Source organism: Vombatus ursinus, unplaced genomic scaffold, assembly GCF_900497805.2.
Source record: "Vombatus ursinus unplaced genomic scaffold, bare-nosed wombat genome assembly UNPS02014778.1, whole genome shotgun sequence".
NCBI lineage: Eukaryota > Metazoa > Chordata > Mammalia > Diprotodontia > Vombatidae > Vombatus > Vombatus ursinus.
In genome coordinates, this window is record NW_020954556.1 from 10,097,109 (window position 1) to 10,117,395 (window position 20,287).

Consider the following 20,287-nt stretch of genomic DNA (forward strand, 5'->3'; position numbering starts at 1 on the left):
GAGTAGAGGAATATGGATGTTTCCTTTTGTCCACTTGGTTTATGGTTGTAGGGCCACTCCCATCCTACTTTCTCCATTGTAGCATACTTGCCTTGGCAGAGAGCACATCATCTCATCCTTCTTTAGAACTTCTAACAGTAGAGAAAGAACTTTAAGGCTGTCTGCCTCCATGACCCATATTTAAAGGTGATCTGACTTTGTCCTCTGGTAGATCTGGCTGCTTGTAGGAAGGAGGGATTTGGCCCTCCTGGGTAGCTATTTTTCCCCCTTCCTTCTCAACCCACCCCTTTATAAATAATTTCTGTGCTAGAGCCCACAATGTGCATTTTATATCGATTAAGAAAGACTTAAACTTTATTTGCTGTGGATTCCTTGGGCTTCAGTAAGAACTTGAAGATGTGCTCAGGAAAGGGTCAGAGAACCATTTCCCCACTGTCCTGCAGTAGAGGAGAATTTGAGGTACCCTTTATCTCTGGGTGCCAGTTTCCTCTTATTCTTTCACAGAACCCCAGAGATTAAACTACCATTGTGGGGTACATGTCCACGTGTAGGAGAAACCTCAGCATGGGAAAGGTCAGTATTTGGATGTGAATGAAATGGCAAAGCTGTCTTTTGATCCAGGAAACATCACCTCTCTAGTTCTCATTTATTTAATAGGTGGACTAGGGTAAGCCTTACTTCCTAATAGAGTTCCTCAGGAATAGGAGAATTTCACTATTGCACATGCAGAGTATTCATTCTGTATGAATGGTTGATTACAGGTGTCAAACATGTGGCTACCTCTTTGTCCCCCCAATCAGTAACATAAATATAGGAAAAACTTATTCCTTGCAGTCTCATTGTTCTTCTTGCCCCTACCCAACTACATCCCTACAACAGCCATCTTCCTAAAGCTTAGCTCCAAGTGCCACCCCTCTTCCAAATGGCTTCTCTCTAGAGCTGGTCAGTCATTCCACATGCCAGAAGCTGGCCCATTCCTCTGCTGACTTCTGCTTCCAGACCCTCCCTCTGCCATCATTCTTTGTGGTTAGCTTTATTATCCCCTCATCTTAGTTATTGTCATCTACTGATTGACACCCAGGTTGCTCTCCTTCAAAAGTTCAGGACTGGTTTTTTCACACCTTCCTTTCTACCCTGATGCTCAGGGACTTCAGTATCACAAGGATCTCCCTTAGGACACCTGGGCCTTCTGGGTTATCATTCTTAGCTTGAATGACCTAGGTTGCTCCATCTCAGCCAGTATGGACCCTGGAGATAATCAGACTAATAAGGCATTGTTCTCCCCCTTGAATGCTTTCCTGCCCCCCACTCATCTTGTCATTCATAGCCTGCTAGTATTTAATCCTGAGTCCCCATCCCCACCCCCCAGTAGTTGTCATGTATCTCCTTTTCCTTTCACTATCAAACTTCTAGTAAAGACTACACTTGCTGCTTCTATTGCCTCATTGTCCACTCTTCAACACCTTACAATCTGGCTTCTGACCCTACTCCTCCACTGAAAGCCTCTTTAAGATTCCCAGTGATCTCTCATCAGATATCCTCAGTGGTCCTCTTTCCATGCAACTTCTGACAGTAGCTCCCTCCCACTCCCCCATTTCACCTCCCTTGGGTTCTCATGCCTACTATTTCCTGGACTGCTTCCTAATAAGATTTCTATAAAGCACATTAAGGTTTTCCAAGTACATCATTATTTCATATGAGCCTCATGACAACTAGATCAGGTACCATTCTCATTTTACAAGTTAGGAAACCAAGGGAGAGAGATCAAGTCACTTGTTCATAGTCGCACAGCTCGTATCAGAGGTGTGATGGCCACCCAGGGATTCCCTCCTACCAGTCCAGGATGCCATCCTTTCCTACCTGTCTTACTGACCTGCATCCTGCAGTTCTTTCAAGGCTCAACTCCCACATACTTTTAGGAAAGCTTTCCCCCATCGCCATTAATAATCTCTCCCTCCTCAAACAGATCTTGGGCACTTTGATCTCTCCTTTTGACTAAATCTTGTATTTTATTTTTGTGGTCATGTCTCTGAAGAAGAATGGAAGTTCCTTAAGGACACTGTATTCCTAGCTGTGCATTGATCACTGTTTTGATCCCAAATTGCTGTTCCTAGATTTTTCTGGAACACAACCATTCCTTTTCAAGGACCAGTTCAGCTTTCTCTAATTCCTCCCTCATTTGAAAGCGAGCTCTAAGTTTTCTTAGAACACTTTCCCTAGATCTCTCCTTTGTTACATTCTACCCAATATACCATTTATTCGTGTACATGCCATTATCTACATTAGAGTAGAACCTGTTGTGGGCAGGCGTTATGTTGAAATGAAATACTCTGATTTGTCTGACTGGTTTTTTCACCATTCCTCAAACAGCTTGGCCTTTGCTACCTTTGAATCCATGTTGACAATGCCCTCTCTTCCATACTATTTGCTAAAACACTAGCCTTCTCTTCAAGGCCTAGCTTAAATACTACCTCCTGCCTAGTGATCTCTCTTATCATGCAAGTAAACATGTACCACTTTACAACATCTCATGTCATCTTATGCATTGTTACCTTAGCTGGTTGTGTACCAGCCCTGATTCCCAGCTGGTACCTTATATTTCTCATAAGGCCTGCTACATAGTAGGTATTCAATAAAATATTTAATTGGTTTGATTAAACCAAGCCCATCTCGAGTAAGGGCGACTGCCTTGATGTCAAAGCCCAGTTTGCCCCTCCCTAAGTCCTACTTATGGGGTTGAGCAAAAGGAAAGTGGGACTCATGGGATGGTTGAAGGCGGCCAAAGACAAGAAGAGATGCTCAGACAGGCCTCCGCTCTCGGCCCAAGGTCTGGAATTGGCCGACCAGCTTTTATTTCCTCTCTAGAGGGGACATTCCTGTGACCTTGTGTGGGCCACAGGGCACAAACTTGATAGGGGTGGACACATCCATTCAGGACGAGACCTGAAGAACTAGGCAAGTTCACAAGGGCTCCTCCTGCCCCTGACTTTGTCCCTCTGCAGCAGGGGGTCAAAATTCCCCTGGCAAGGGCAGCTCCTGGCATTGCTGGAAGGATCTGCTGGTGTTGGCTCTGGGGAGGGGAGAGCTGCCCCACTGGGGGAGGAGGGAGTGGGATAGCTAGCCCCATCCCTGGCATCTGCTCTGGAAAAAACTCCTATAAGGCTTGACCGGTGTGTCTCCTTCCCTGAACGGGATCCGTGGGTCTTGGGGGCCACTGCTCAATTCTGGTGGCCGGCCCTTTAAATGTCCATCTCAAACTGTGATTCCTCATCTGGGGAGAGAAAAGATAAAGACTGATGAACCCTAAAGACAGTCAGTAGATAGAATTGGTATCTTGGGAGTTGGTTATAGGTTATTTAAGTAGAGGTCACTTTTTTTTTTTTTTTTTCATTTTTCTGTTGGCTCATCTGGACATTCCTCTCCCCTCCTCATCCAAGCTCATTAGGGAGTGGAGGAAGAAGGGAAAATTTCCCTCAAGTCGAGCCATGAGGCACAGTTTCCAGAGATTGCTTAGCTACTGTTGTTCCTTCCTTTAACCCCAAAGAAAATGCAGCAAGTCTAGGCTTCCAAAGTCACATCCTACTTGGACTCTGGATTACAAAAGGGCCTCAGCATTTAGAGTTAAGAGACACTAAAAATCACCCCGTCCAGCTTTTCAGTTCACAGAAAAAGGAACAGAAACTAAGAGTAAGCAACTTGCCCAAGGTCAGAGAGCTATTAAATGTCAGAACCGGGATTCAAACTCAGGTCTTCCGATTCCATATCTGGTAATTTTACTACCCCATTAGGTTCTCTGATTTGGGGGGTAGATTTGGATAATTTGGTCACTCCCAAGTATACCCTAAGCAAACATCTACCCTCTTCTCATTTTTCTAGGAAGTTCATGATAAAGCAGAATTGGGGGGGGGGGGGGGGGTTGGAATCACCTGTTCTTATCTAGGTTATGGACAATTTCCTCAGCTACGAAGTTCTAAAAGGAGATGAAAAGATGCACCTTGTTCACATCGCAGTGCTTAGGGGCCTCTCAGGATGAAATATTGCATATACCATTAGACTGGTTTTGCTGACCTGTTTTTTTTTCCCCTTTTTAGAACCTGGCCCCTCCCCCTACTTTTCCTTACCCTCATCCACTCGTTTACTCTTCAATCCGTAAACACCTGCCTCCGTGCTATTCCTGGCACCCAGTACTCCATGTCCTCACTCCTGGCGTTGTCACTATCGGTCTCCATGTCTGGAATGCTCTCCCTCCTGGCTTCTCTGGCTTCTTTCAAGGCTCACCTAGAACTCTCCCCTTCAAGAAGCCCTCCCTACACCCCTTCAATGCTAGTGCCTTCCCTCTATTGATTATCTCCAATTTATTCTGTATTTATCTTGTTTGTACAAAACAGTTCTCTCCCCTGTTAGATTATGAGCTCCTTAGGGACTAGACAGTCTTTTGCCTTTATTTGGATCCTCAGCACTTATTATAGTGTCCAGGATATAGTAGGTGCCTAATAAATGTTTATCAACTGATTTGACTTAAAACTGTTTTTTTTTAAACAAAGGATGATCTAGATAGAGAGGTGGAAGACGGACATATTCAGAAATGAAAATGATATAAAAACAAATGAAATCAATAAAATAAAAAGAAGTTGGGATCAAGACAAGAAACAAGGTTATTGACCCTATTCTAGGTGTGTGTCCTTCCAGGAAGAAGACAAACAGGGGTCCTGTCCTTCCCTCCTACCATCCCTGCCAGCCACCCTCACCCCCCAATACATTAAGGCAGCACAGTAGATGGAGTGCTAGACTTGGAGTGAGGAAGAATCTACTTTTATAGTTTTGAAAATCCAATGACATAACACGACCCTTTAAAAACCTTACGGTGGTATATAAATATCATTATCATTAATCTCTTTCTCTTCTCACTGTTCTCAGATCCCAAGACACCAACTTTAATCTCTGTCACCCTTCCAGAACTGGTTCTCTTGCCTGCAATGTGGCACTTTGGGTATCCTGCTGCCCTGCAGCTTCCTGAGTCTCAAGTCCAAGCCATTGGGGCAGAGACAACCTTTCAGCTACTGTCAGCACGCAGCAGCATGAACTAGACAAGTTCCCACCTCACCCACTTCCCCTGCCAAAGCACAAGCTGCTTCCCTTCTAGGCCCTGGGGTTCACTGACAGTAGTAGACAGGGCTAGGGGAGGGAGAGGAATCTGAGAGTGATAAGGCTAGGCAAGAGAAAAAGAGAAATGGATGGGTTTTATCTTCTTTCCAGCCCCACTCCTAGAAATGACAATCCTCCTAAGTAAAGCGCTTAAGAATTTTCCAACAACCTGGCTTCTTGTGTGCAATAAGAACAAGACCACCCAAACTCAACTCCTGCTGCCCTCTGTTACCCTCTGGGAAGGGGGGAAGGGAGGGATACCTTGGGAGCATGTAAAAATGAAAAGATAGCAAGAGAAAACAGCTCGGTGGTGAGGCCTGTCTGATGACCAGAGAGGCAGAACCAGAGGAGGAAACTATTGAAAACAAAACCTATAGGAACAAACTGCCAACATGTTTCCACCATGCTAATGGGAATGATGATGGAAATATAGAGAGAACAGTAGAGAAATAGACTCAAGAATGATTGGAGGCTACCTAGCCCCTCCCAGACACTGAAAAGAAAGTCAGAGAGACTGGGAAGCAGTGAGATGGCGGAAGGTCTCATTTAGAGAGGAGGACATGGGTTAAAATCCTGCTTCTGCCCCTTACTTGGGTGATACCACTCTGTGCCTGTTTTCACATCTGTAGAATGATCTCTAACCTACTTTCCAGCATTAAATCTATGCTTCCTTTGGTCTTAGACTCACAGGATCACAGATTCAGAGCTGGAAGAGACCTTAGCAGTTAATGAGTCCAGCCCCTTTTTTCTACACAGGAGGAAACTGAGGCCCACAGAGGTGAAGCTATTTGTCTGGGATCACTGGCCTGCAGTGTTGGAAACGACATTTTTTCTGGTCCCAAGTCCAGCAATTTCTACCATGCTGCCTCCTGCCTAACTCTTTAATGCATGAATTCTAAAAGGCTGCTGGGTGGCCTCAGCGAATATCGAGCACACTAGGCCTGAAAGGAAGACCCAAGTTCAAATACAGTCTCAGACACTATGTGACCCTGGATAAGTCACTTAACCTCTGACCCAGTTTCCTCAACTATAAAATGGGGATAACACCTGCCTCCCAGGGTTGTTGTGAGGGTCAAATGAAATAACATTTGTAATGCATCTGGCATACTGAAGGCGCTTATTAAATGCTTGTTTACTTCCTTCTTCCCTCTACCAGATGCACATCTTAGCCTATCAGCACACTGTCTCCTCAAAGGCAGGCACATTATGTCTTTTGGGGTGCCAGACCCTGAGGAAGCTTACCAAGTTCAAAATAAATAACAGCAATACTGAAGGGTGTCATTTATTACCCAACACTGAACTGAGTCATGACAGTGACACAGAGGGGCCCATTTTTATCCACTTCTTTTTTAAAATGGCTGCCCTGCAGAACTTCCTGATACCCTGGACTTACAATTATTACACCTACTTCCAGGCTTCTAGAGTTTCCCATCTTTTTATGCAAAGGAAGAAACGGGAAGCTACTGTGACTTTTCTCTTACATCTCTTGGGGTAGACCCACCCTCAGACACTTATCCTTGCAGGGATGGGGATATTATGGTGGGCATGAAGGGTGTGGGAAATGGAGAAAAGGCTAATTTGCTAATTTCTTCCAACCCCAATCTTGGAAAGCACCTTACTTGAAGGTTATGCCCTGGAGGTGGTCAGCCCTATACTTGGACATCTATGGTTCTGGTTCATGCTGTGTGACTCTGTGCAAGCCACTTTTTCATCTGGTCCTCAGCTTGGTGGAGTAGATGAACTCTAGGGGCCCTTATAGCTCTGATATCCTGTAATTCCCTGGCTGTCTCTTCTCTACTTACGGCTTCCTGGCTTGTCCTCATGGCTGTTGGGTAGGTGGTTCGGGTTCATTTCAGTAGCAGGTTCATCACCAGGAGGGCTGGTGACCCCAGGAATGGTGGGCAGATCCCGGGGAGGTGTTTTGGCCACAGGAGAATTACGACATTCCATCAAAAATTTTCGGTCATAGATGATCCTGGTACCTGTAAGAGCACAAGTATGGTTGGGTCAAATGTCTAGATGAACTCTCTGATTCCAACCAAAGGTTTAGGTGGCAACAGCAGGGCTGAGAGTGAAAAATCACAGGATCAGGGAGAACCCAGTGCTGAAACTCAGTTTCCAGTAGAACAATAGATTTAGAGTCGGGGGTCTGTGTTCAAATCCTGACTCTGCTAATTACTGAGCTTGGACAAGTGACTCTCAGGCACTTAGTTTCTTCATCAGTAAAATGAATTTGTTAGACAAGATTCGATCCAATTGAACAAACATCTGTTATTAAGTGCATATTAAGTATACAGCACTATGTGAAGTACTGGACATTACAAGTTTAAAAACAAAAGCCTGTCCTCAAAAAGCATACATTCTACTGGCAGGATACAGCATAGGAACATAAATTTGGAGCTGGGAAGGGCTCATAGGAAACCCCTAGTATGGATCGCCCCATTTTTTAGAAAACTGTGGCTGAGACGCTAAATGACTTTCCCAAATTCACACGTACTTGGTGACAGGGCTTCTGTCTGAGATCAGATACTGACTCAAATTCACCATTTTCCCCTACATCCATCCTAACAGTCTCTCTAACTTACTTGGACACGAGTAATCTGAAAAATAGTATCAATTAATTTCAAGATAGAGTCCTAATAACGAGGGGGGCTAACGTCCAGGTTTTGTGTGAGTTGGCACCTATGAGGCCCCTTTTGGCCCCAAATCTGTGTAGCTGGGCACTAGCCTAACAAGTTGGCATCTACATCATTTGGCTTTGGTCTATGGCCCCTTCTTCCCGAACATTCCCCAACATCTTATCTTCACACTCTTCCAACTCAGGGTTGGAGGTTGTTAATTAATAACCAACTGCACTTAGATCATGAAATCTCACAGAGGTGGAAGGGAGCCCCTAGTAGGGCTTCCACCTGTCCCTTTCATGACATTCCCAGCAAGCTGTAGTTCAGTCTACACCTCCAAGCGATGGGGAACCCATGGTATCTTGGGGCAGCATATCGCATTTTGGCCTAAATTTGTTCGGGCATTCTTCTTATACTTATCTGAAATCTGCTGCCCTGAACCTTGCCTTGGTCAGGATTCCTTCTGCTCCCAAGTATAATCTCAGCCTAACTCCCATTTCACATGACCGACCCTTTAGGTATTTAAAGACCGTGACTATAGCCTTTTGAAGTAGAATACTTCTCTGTACTACTCAGATAGGACTCTGTCCCTTGAACATCCATATCTACCCCTGCCTTTGTTCTGCAATTTCAGACTGAGAAAACGTAACACAGTAAAGAGCAGGAGAAGACCTAGATTCAGAAGACCTGGGTTAAAATCCTGACTCTGCCACTCACTTGATGTATGCCCTTAGGTAAGTCACTTCATATCTGGGTCTCGGTTTCTTCCTTTCTAAAATGAAGGCACTTGATCGCCAAGACTCAGATCAGTCCCTACCTTCTCAATGAAACCTCCTCTGACCATTCCAGTCCATGTAGCTGAACTTTACCAGCCCAGAGACAAAGCAGTTTAGCACCCATAATGTCCTATTTTGTGTTGTCTGAGCCAGTTTCACGTGTGGGTCTCATATCTTCACCTAGAACACCAGTTCACTGAAGGCAAAGAAGTGTCTGATGATTCTTTGAGTTCCACAAAGGGTGGGGCACAAGAGGCATCTCTAACAAACCCCCACTGACAGACTGACCAGAAAAAACTGATCATCTACCCCAAATGACAGATCTGTCCTCTTAGTAGGTGGTCTCTTATACTATGTTACTGCAGAGGCACTGGGGAGGTACCTCTCTATGGAAATTTGTTTGTTATTTATTATTTATTATAAGAGTTTTATTTTTCTTTGAAATTGAGGGTTAGATAGGTGAGGAAGATAGAAAATAAATGCTTATTAATTGAAGAATATAATAGAGTAGGAAGGTGTTCCCCTGCCTTCAGCTTGAAATCCTACCACCAGAGAATCATCCATTTGGGCTAAGCACTGTCTTCTCTGTGAAGTCTTCCTTTATACCACAAATACCAGCCAGAACAGGTACACAAAATTACTAAGACCCTCGTTTGAGTAAATTTGGCAAACTGCTTTTTCAAAGGCTCACTGAAGGCAGCATGAAGGTCCTAGGTACCTGGGGGGGGGGGTGAGGCAGGGGTACTGAAAGGAGGGAAAGGTACTAGGTGGGGCCCCTAAACAAAGACAAACACTACTCATTTTATTTTTTCTGTTTTAGGCAATCGGGGTTAAGTGACTTGCCCAGGGTCACACAGCTACTAAGTGTTAAGTGTTTGGTCTAAGGCTGGATTTGAACTCTGGTCCTCCTGACTTCAGGGTCCGTGCTCTATCCACTTCGCCACCTAGCTGCCCCCCAATACTACTTATTTTAACGTTTGCTCTGTTTAGAAGTCTGAACTGACCTCTCCACCTGAGACAGAGATGCTTAAGTAAAGGTTAAGTTAGGAGACTTTCTCATCCTCACACGGGAGTCAGTGGGAGAATCCAGATTAGAATTCAAAATGTTTCTATTAGAATTTTGGTGTTTCTAGGAGAGATGAAATGGTCTAGTGGAAGAATATGGGACTAGAAAGCTGGAGACCTGTGATCTCTCCTCAGCTCTGCCACTAACTAGCTGTGTGATCTTAGGAAAGTCACTCTGTCTAGGGATAGATAACTGTAAGATCTAGCTCTGACATTCTGTATTCTAAAGTCTCTTCCTGCTCTGACATTTCACAACCTAAGGAAACTCTGAGCTCTGATAGTCTAGTAGGTTCCAAAATACTTTAATTCGAGGGAGCTTTTCTCATATAACTCAACACTTCCTCTCAGCTGTACTTTACTTTCTAGAGTAGCATGCACTCCCTTTTCCAAGATTTGCTGGAGTGAATTCGTCTGCCAACTATCCTTTAAATGAGAGGCACAAATTTAGTTCACCTGTTCTTTACAAAGTGGACAGCTGCCTGGCCTCCAACAGAAAGTAAGAAAACTTGTAGTCTACATTCTTGAAAAAAAGAATGCAGGTTCAGCTAACCTCTGGGAGCGCCCTCTTGGTCCTGGCCACCGATCGTTATAAATATTTATTTATTTATTTATTTGTCTGATGTTAAAAAAAAAAAATTCATACACTTTTTTTCCATAGGATCATAAATCTTTATTTACTTGATGTGAAAAGAACAAATACTTTTCTCATAGCACCATAGAATTTCATAGGATCATAAATATTTAGCTGATGTAAAAAGAACACATACTTTTTTCATTGGATTATAGATTTAAACCCCAGGAAGGGTAGAGGTCTAAACTCCCTAGTTCAGGGGTGGGGAACCTGCAGCCTGGAGGCCACATATGGCCCTCTAGGTCCTCAAGTGTGGCCCTCTGACCGAATCTGAACTTCACAGAACAAACCCCCTTAATAAAAGGATTTGTTCTGTAAAACTTGGACTCAGTCAAAAGGCTGCATCCAAGGACCTAGAAGGCTACATGTGGCCTCGAGGCTGCAGATTCCCCACCCTTGCCCTAGTTCAACTCCCTCATTTTACAGATGAAGAAACTGAAGCCAAGAAGCTAAGTAATCTGAGCCCAAAGTCAAGGCACCAAGTGGAAGGGGGAGGAGCCCAGTTCCTAACCCTTTGCCCTAAAGCAAAGCCTGTACTTTAAAAATGTGAAAGAACCTCATTTGACAAGACTAAATTCATACCATAAAATGCCAGGAGAGGTGGTATCACAGAAATCCAATTTCAGGATAAACCAGCAAGGGAGAAAGTGAGATTTATTAAACATCTTAAAAGTCAACTGACCATGGCAGAGGATACGAAGGGAGGGAGATGGGCACAAAGCTACCTTGGAGTAAGCATTTCCTTCATAGGGCAAAGTAAAAGCAGGATGAAGGAGGGAAGGAAGGGGGTGGTGGTGAAAGGGGAGGCAGGGCCACATGGGGTGAGTTTAAAGCAGGAGGTGCTTTTAATTCTCCAGTGCTGGCTAGGATCTGGAGGACATTTCGCTGAAGCTAAAATGGGCCTTAGGACATAGAAATGTGACATAGCAAGATGAGCACATAATCTGGAGTCAGAGGCTGGGAGTTTAAAGTCCAGCCCTGGTATTTGTGTGAACTGGAACAGAAAATTCACTTCTGAGCCTCAGATCCTTCATCCTTACAATGAGGGGGTTGGATTAGATATCATCTAGGGTCCCTCCCAGCTTTAAATCGATGAGTCTATGAATAAAGAAGAGCAGAGGCAGAAGAGGCTTTAGAGACCATCTCATCTCCATTTTGCACATGATGAATCTGAACTCTGGTGATAAAGGATGCGTGTCCAAAGTCACCTGGCTCCCTCCTGTTAATTGATGATTGTATATTTTTCTAAGGGCAGCTAGGTAGTACAGTGGATAAAGCGTGGAGTCTGAAATCAGGAAGACTCATCAAATCTGGCCACAGACACTTACTAGCTATGTGACCCTGGGCAAGTCACTTAACTCTGCCTCTAAAACATATGTGTACATATGAAATGAATTGTCTTCTTTGGCTTAGAACTTTCCTGGCTTGAGACCAGTTCTGATTGGTGAGACCCAATAGTTTCACTAAGAGGAAAAGATTCATAGTCTTCCTGACCCCAAAACTCAACTTGCTGGGAGGAAATGCCAGTAATAATTTTAAAATCCAAAGTATGCATGCTGTGGAGACTGGACTTTTAATGGGTCTTTCTGTGTCCAGTTTCTCCTGTCTCTAATCTGTCCTCCACAGGGCCTCGAAAGGAATCTTTCTATGCCACAAGTTCTTCCATGACATCCCAGCTCGTGCATCTTCCCTACTGTTTCTAGAATAAAATGACAAAATCCTTACTACACTAAGTAGCCCCCTCCACATTCTGGCTCCAATCTACTTTTTAATTTGATGCAACAACCATTTCTCAAGTACCTGCCATAGTGCCAGGTACTAGGTATGGCTTGGGGATACAACGACAAAAACCGAACAATCCTTGTCCTCAAGTTGCTTATCACTTTCAGGCACAAAATTCAGCCAAATGAAACTACTGATCTTTTTCCCGATAGCTCACTTTCAAACAATTAACATTATCTAAAAATCAAACAGGCTAACCTGAAGCAGTAGTGAGTTCCCCATCATGAGAGATCTGCAAGAAGCACCGTTGACTACTTTTTAGGGGGTGCTTTAGGAATTCCTGATTGGCTACTAGTGGGACTAGTCTGATATTTATCCAATTCAAGATTTTATGACATTTTTTCAACTTCAGATTGAGCAAAGAAGGGATTAATTGATATCAAAAGGTTCAAAAAAGAGAGCTGATTACATCTCAGAGAACTTGTTCTGTCACACAGGGCAACTGTGAAAAACTCAAAAAAGAAATGTGCCCTGCTGGTTGCATACTGACTTAGAAAACCGCAAGTTAACATTATTTATGTTACATTATATCTTTATTTGTTTTGTCAAACACTTCCCAACTTAAGACCAGGGGTTTGACACCTCTGATATAGGACACTGGAAACATCCGTGATTCCTGTGTCCCAATCCTCCTAACTTTGGGAAAGGCAGAAATGAAGGACATGTGCCCACACCCCTTCCCCTCCCCTCCCTGTGCCTTGGCTCAGGATGCTTCCTGTGTCTGAAAGTCCTCTCTTTCCACCTTCAAATCTCGAAATTCCTATCCAGCCTTTAAAAGCCACCTAAGCTGTTACATCCTCCAGGGAGCATTTCCTAATCCTTCTCCATCGCTGCCCATCTCAGACCTCACTTAGCACTTTTATTTGCCCTTGTCTGATACACTAATCCTATTGCACTGGACTGATCAGTACCAGCTGAGAGGTCTGAGGAGTCTCAGGGAGTCTGCATAATAAACTTGGAGTCAATACAGACTCAATGCTTACAGATGGGAAGAAGGAAGCCAAGAAAATCCTTTGTTACAATAAAACTGCTTGGCTTCCATGGTGACAGAATGCCCCCAGCTTGGTCTCTTAGCCTCTGATTATGTGGTTCGTTTTGGAGTGGAATTTACAAAAGCAGCCAGCTCAGAATAAGAACTGATTTGCTTCTGTAGCTTCAGGCCAGGCACAACACGCAAAGCCTCATCTCGGTCCACCTCAAATAGACCTGCTTTATTCTATGGGAGCAGTCCTCGAGGGTCGAACCACACTCCCTTCCTCCCAGCCCCCACACTGGGGGACTCTTAGCAATTTTACTTTCCCTCTTTTGGCCTTAGTTTCTATCTCCAAAAACGAGGCATGCATGACTTTGATCTCACCAAACAGTGGCAGGGGCTCTGCCTTCTAATTCTGTTACATCCCTCCCAAGTGCCTAGTATGGTGCTTTTGCCTCTGGTGCAGGAGTATTAATATTGCCAGTGAATGCTTGCCTCTACAAGGGCAGAACTTCCCTGCTTCCCTCGGGTTCCACTCCACTATCCTCCCCTCCCAAAATACAATTCCACTGGAGCAAGGCCAAGTGACGCCTTGGAAGGAGTACAAGGGAGGAATTCCTAGAACTGTGGCTCCCATTCCAGGGAGTGAGAGAACATTTCAGAACGAGGTCAGCAGAGGTTCACATTTGTGGGCTCAAAGTCACGAGCAGCGAGCTCTCACTCAAACCAGACACTCCCAACAAAGTTCAAGCCATGAACTTTTGACATGTTCCAGTCAACGGTTACCAGCCCGGGACACACGTATAAACGTGAGCAAGAGGTGTTCTGTGTCCTTCCTGCACACAGAACAAGGGATCAGTTTGTTGATTTCACTGGCAATGTTGAAACACCACTTGTGGAGCTGGGAAGCCTTTTTTTTAAAAAAAAATAGCTTAATTTTCTATGCTAAGAGACTGGAACTAGGACTCAGACCAAGTTTTTTAGCTTTCAAGGAAATTAAAAAAAAAAGGGTGGGTGGTGGTGCGGTTGAGATGTGAACCTAGAGAAGGCAGTTTGGTAATAGAAGTAAAATGTTCCAATTCTTTCCTCTATAAAATGAGGTGGGGTTAGATTAGGGCTCTCCTAATGTCCTTTCCACAGCTCTACATCTATGATTCTTTTCCCTTTGGGGACAACCAAAATCTGGGTGTTTCAACTTTCATTATGTCTGAACATCTCCAAAGTGGAGGGGTTGGACATCTAAACCTACCTAGCAGGGCTCAGCTCTGGGTAAAGGACAGATAGAGTTGGCTGATGTCTTCCCAATGTTATCAAGTCTACATTTATTGAGCACTCACTGTGTGTTTACTACTGTGTAGTGGAAGGAGGAGCTAAAGATAAGAGACTATTTTGATGCAGCAGAAAAAAGCAAACAAAAACTAGATTTGGAGTTAGAAACATCGGGTTAGAAAACCAGTTCTGCCAGTTACGAGACATTTGACTTTGGGCAAATTACTTAAGCCTCAATTTCATTCTCTGTAAAATGGGGCTAGACAGCATTTCCTTCACAGGTTGTTATCCAGGGATCAAATGCATATGTAGACAATACCTAATATATATGTGTGGTTTTGCAAACCTTGACAACACTTTAGGTTCAGGTCTACATCTTTTCCTCTCTCTTTCCTCTCTGATTTGGCAATTATATTCATTCCCACTCTCTCTCTCTTTTTATTTTTGCTTTTTGGTGAAGCAATTGAGGTTAAGTGACTTGCCCAGGGTCACACAGCTATTAAGTGTCAAGTGTCTGACGCCATATTTGAACTCACGTCCTCCTGACTCCAAGACCCAAGCTCTATCCACTGTGCCACCTAGCTGCCCCTGCCCACTCTCTTTTTAACAAAAAATATATTTTTAATTTATGGAATAAAATAAGCATTTCTATAACAGTACAATAAAAAAGATGATTGTACATGAAACTGCAAATCTACTATGCACAACTTGCTATTCCTTTAAAAAATACAACAAAATCATGTACATTTCTTTCCTCCCTCCCCAAGATGGCTACCATTAACAAATATATGACACTGATTCATTGTTGGTGGAATTGTGAAATGATCCAACCATTTTGCAGAGCAATCTGGAATTATGCCCGGAGAATTATTAAACTACCTATACCCTTTGACCCAGCGATACCACTACTAAGTCTATTTCTCATTCCTACTTTTTTAATGACCACTTCTATTGAAAGGATTCTTAAATCTCTGTCTTTGGCACTGACTCTTCTCTCTTCAGAGCCCCATAGCCCCATAGCCCCATACCAACTGCCTACACTTGGATGTCCCACCAACACTTCAAATTCATCACACTAAAAATCAATCTTTCCCTTTTTCCACCAAAATCTGTTTTTCTCTCCTACTTTATCATTTGTCAGTGGCACTAACATTTGCCTGTCAATCTCTAAGCATCTACACCGTGCTAACCATGTTCAAAACCCTGGTAAACTTTGCAGCTTTGTCTCTTATCTCAAGCCAAGTCAAAAGCCAAGCGCTGTTAATTGCATACCTGCAATACCTTGTATCCACCCCCTCCATTCTATTACCTCCTCTCAGATACTGTCATTAGCAGCAGTCCGGATTATTGGGGCAGCTAGTGGATAGAGTGCCAGGCCTGGATTCAGGAAGACTTGAGTTCAAATCCAGCCTCAGATCCTTACTAGCTGTGTGACCCTGGGCAAGTCATTGAAGTTGGGTGTGTTACTGGCCAAGTCATCACACCCTTAACAGGTAACCCTGTAAGCAGGCTGCAGAGAAGTGGCTGATCAGCACAGGTAGATAAAGTGCCTCCTAAGGAGGTCCTTACAGTGAATCAGAGTCTGATTGAAAAAAGAAAATCCCCGTAGCCTAGCACACGGCAGGCATGTCATAAATGCTTCTTGATGGGCTGGGTCTGCCAAACCCATTTTTCTTAGGCATAAAGATAGTGAGAGAACCACTGAATCTTGCTTCAAAAAGTATGGGGAGCAGGATGAAGTCAGGATGATTGCCAGTGTAGAAATGCTTTGATGGTTTTCTTCCTGCAAAGGCTACATAATTATTACCTATATTTAAAGGGCACTACACAGTTGATAAGTTGGTTGGAACTTTTTCTTTTCTTAAGAAAACAAACAAAAAACAACTTTGATGCAACAAGGCATTCTAGTTGAGATGGGAGAGGGGATATATTTGGAAATGCTTATGGCATAAAAATGAAAGTTATTAATTTAAACACAGAAGTAAAGTAAAAGAGAAAGGGGAAAGGCCTTGAAGAAAACCCTCTTATCCTCCAGGTTATTGGGGAACATGAAATATTCCTTAACTAAGCAGAAGAGGGGACTTAGGTGAAAGCAAAGAATTTGAAAAAGCATCTGAAGATGACAAGGGGAAATCCTCAACTATGAGTGGCCTGTTATCTGTCCAGGGTGTATTTTCAGAATGTCATGGAAAACCTTCCAAAATGACAAACCAGAGAGCTACCACCCATTGTGGCACTTTATGTGGGCAGAAATGATTCCGTTACAAGGAACCTCGGAAGTGTTCTGAGTTTTGGGCAACAAAATCAAGACCTTAGGAGGTGAGGGGGAGTTTTCATTGCTGCTATTGACTAAAAGCAAGGGCTTGAGAGGAGAAAGGAAGGTTGAGTGGCTTAAGAAGATGGTGTCTGAAAACGGGGTTTGGGTTTCTGGTCTTAAAATATAAGAATGACCTGTTCCTGGCCAGAAATGGAGTACATCTAGGAAGGGTTCGTAAAAATATATTTGCCTGGACTCTTGCAAAAAAAAGGCTTTAAACTGAAATGGGAGAAGGGAGAAGCCTAAGTATATCTATCATGCTAGAAACCACTGACAATAACTACAAGGAAGGAATAACAGTAGATACACACCCATGGGCTTAACTGCCTATAAACAAACGTACAAATGACAAGCAAGAGGTGTTAGAGATCACAATGGAGGAGGCAAGACTGACTTGGGGGGATAAGATCCATGACTAAAATAATGGCTTTGGAAGATTCTTACTTTACTCCAAAGGGGAAGGATAAATAAAAAAAGGGAGGGCTGTGAAGAATAGCGATTTACATTATATACTTACGTGAGAAGATCCAGGAAGAAATGGGAGGAAAGCGTGGCAGAGAACATAGGGATGAAAACAATGGAGGCAGAAACATGGTCAACACTGCAAATGGATTATGCTACTGATTACCTTGGAAAGGCCTAACAGTCATGATGGGAAACTTCAATTCTTTAAACAACTGCTGGACCTCTGTCTGCCCTAAGAAAGCATCCAATAATTTTCGTTTTTAACCTTAGTGATAGTTTCACCCTTCAAAGGGTACAGAAACAATCAGGAACTTCTCTTTTAGATCTGATTCTTACCAAAGATTAATGTTTGCTGGGGTATAAATGATGGGAACCTTGCGTACTTGTGAACTGACTAGGAAGCCAGGCAGAGTATAATCCACACCTTATATTTAGGGAGTCTAAATTTCAAAGGATTTGGAGAAAGGGATAAGCTTGGTTCCCATGGACTAAAATCCCACAGGGTTGTCAGCACGGGAGGAATGGGAAAGTCAAGCATGAAATTCTATTGACATAAAGAGAAATAATTCCTCTAAGAAGGAAAAGGGGGAACCAGCTAAAGAGACTGATGTGGACGTACAGGAATTCACTGGCCAACTTTGACTTTTTTTTTTAAACACACGCACAAAAGATAGGAAAAAAGGCAAGTAATGGGAGATGATTATGACATCATGACATGGTTCTATAACAATAAGACTCCTATAAGGAGCTCAGCACAGTGCCTGGCACATAGCAGGCACTTAAGAAATGTTTATTGACTGATTAAAGTTCCAAGTAAGTTTAAAAGTAAGGAAAGCTAAGAATAACAAAAAATATTTTGTTTTTTTAAAAGGCATGTTAGGGAAAAGGGGAAGGCCAAAGAAGAGATATGTCTGCTGCTAGGAAGGGACAATGATTAACAAACAGATGGAAAACAGAAGAGCCCAACTCTTATTTTTCATGTGTTAATGACAAGGAGAAAGATCCTTAGACTGGAAAAGTAGAACAAAAATGATTAGTAGGGAGCTGATATCCATGGTACACATAGACATGATCATAGAAAACTTACCTGCTCCTGAGAAATTCAAATCAGGTCCAAAGAGATAACATTTTAGGGTGATGAAAGAACTGGAAGACATGATGGCAGTAATCTCTGAAATACTGTGGAAAACCCCAACAAAATGGGAAAGAGGGGGATGCTACTGACTGGGGAATGATCAACAAACTGCGGTACGTGGATGTAACGGGCTAGTACTGCACTGAAAGAAATGACAAAGAATTCAGAGAAACACAGGAAGACTTGTATTAACTGATGCAGAATAAAGGCAGAACCAAAAGAATATACGCAATTACTGTAATAACCACCATGCTATAATACACTATAACAAACACTAAACTATTAGGATTCACATGACATGTGATGACCAATGTTGGTTCCAGGATTGATGATGAAATATCTATTTTCCTCCTCCTGTAGAGGGGTGGTGGGACTAAAAGAAGTATGGAATGTTGAATATACTCTGAGATGTAGTGGCTGTGAAAGTGTGTTTTGATGAACTGTTTCTTTGACTTCTCATTCTTTCATGTTCTTGACAGATGGCAGGGGATGAGATGGATAGCTAGTGCCAAGGGAGCAATGAACATAAGCTTGGACGGACTTTGGGATATAGTAGAGGACAGAAGAACCTGGAGTGCTAAGGTGCATGGGGTCACGAAGAGTTGGACGTGGCTGAAAGAACAACAAATTCTGCCTTGGTCAGATCACATCTGAGTACTATGTTCAGTTCTGGGTGTTACATTTTAGGAAGGACATTGAGAAGCTGGGAAGCAACCAGGAGGACAGCTGGGATGATGAGGAATCCTTCACCACATGATAAGTAATATTAGGATCAATTCAAGAAAGTAGCGATATTTAGCCTGGAGAAGGGAAGACAGGGAGAAAGGGGTAGGGAGAGAATGATAATTATTTTTAATTATCCAAAGAGTTATTATGTAGAACAGTGGATCTGTTGCTTAGCTCCCAAATGGAAGAACTAAGAATGATGGGTAGATGTTACAAAAAAGGTAAATTTAAGCTTGCTGACCTAACTCACTTTTCCAATGAATTTCATTCTTAACCTTACTTTGTAAGCACTTTGCTTACATCTCTCATGCACAATTTGGTCCTAGTTTTTAATCCCTTTACTAGAGCAGTGAAGCACAGTACTTGTCTCATAGTATGCACTCAATAAATGCTTACTAATTGACTTACTACAGTCCAGCACTGTGAGGGCCAAAACAGTAGATTTGTAACAGCTATTAGTTAAATTGAGTCATACAGAATCATACATTATCACTGCATGACAAAAGCACACTTTTTTAAGGTCTGTAAAAGGCAAAGCTCATTACTAAGTGGAATGGAGGAAACCTGGAGATTTCATGGAAAAAGGTGGAATTTGATCTGGGTCTTAAAGGATGGATTTGAACAGGTACTGAGGGTGGTGGTGGGAAGCATTTCAGGCCCAAGTTGGAACAGCAGAAGTAAAGGCAATGAGCTATTCAGTGATAGCATGAGTTAAGGGGAGAGATGAAGGGCCTTAAAAAAGCCACGCACCAGATTTTGAGCAGAGTGCTCACACATTCAGAGACAGCTCCCATGTCCCAGAGACAGCTCCATGGTCCCACAAATACAAGGATTTTTCTAAAGAGAACCTCAGAATGAGCCCTACCCATCCCACAACCCACACCCAGAAGTGGGTCTTCTTCCTGCCACTTGCATTGATGTTCACTAATGATGAAATGAAGACACCCATGAAAAGGGGCTCCAGCAGGCTCTGCTGCAACTGGAAGGAAAGAAAGGACTCAGGGCAGCTAGGTGGCACAGTGGATAGAGCTCTGGCTTTGGAGTTAGGAGGACTTGAGTTCAAATCTGGCCTCAGACACTTGACACTTACTAGCTGTGTGACCCTGGGCAAGTCACTTAACCCTGGTTGCCTCACCAAAAACAACAACAAAAAAAGACACAGATTTTTTTGTTTTTCTATTTTCCTCAGAAAAGTGGAAAAGAGCACTTGTCTTCTAAGCACTGGCTAATTAAATTCAACACGCACAACAGAACTGCATGACCCAATTTTGATATTCCGAACTATGCTGTGCAATAGAAAACAAGGAGGTTTGGAGGCTGCCCATCCTGACCACTGCCTTGACCTTTGGTACCTGCCCTTCACTACTTCTAGAACTTCAAAG

The 20,287-nt window shown here is 43.2% G+C and overlaps 1 protein-coding gene across 1 annotated transcript in view; it reads right to left on the minus strand.

Annotated features, from left to right (window-relative positions):
- Nucleotides 1–2,799: 2,799 nt before the first annotated feature.
- Nucleotides 2,800–20,287, minus strand: part of EIF4EBP1 (eukaryotic translation initiation factor 4E binding protein 1) — a 30,028-nt gene continuing 12,540 nt past the window's right edge. The window contains exons 2-3 of the mRNA XM_027865250.1: nt 6,948–7,127; nt 2,800–3,271 (exon numbers count right to left, since the gene is read on the minus strand). Of these exons, the coding sequence (XP_027721051.1) occupies nt 3,240–3,271; nt 6,948–7,127 (212 nt within the window). The 3' untranslated portion in view covers nt 2,800–3,239. The remainder of the gene's footprint in view (nt 3,272–6,947; nt 7,128–20,287) is intronic.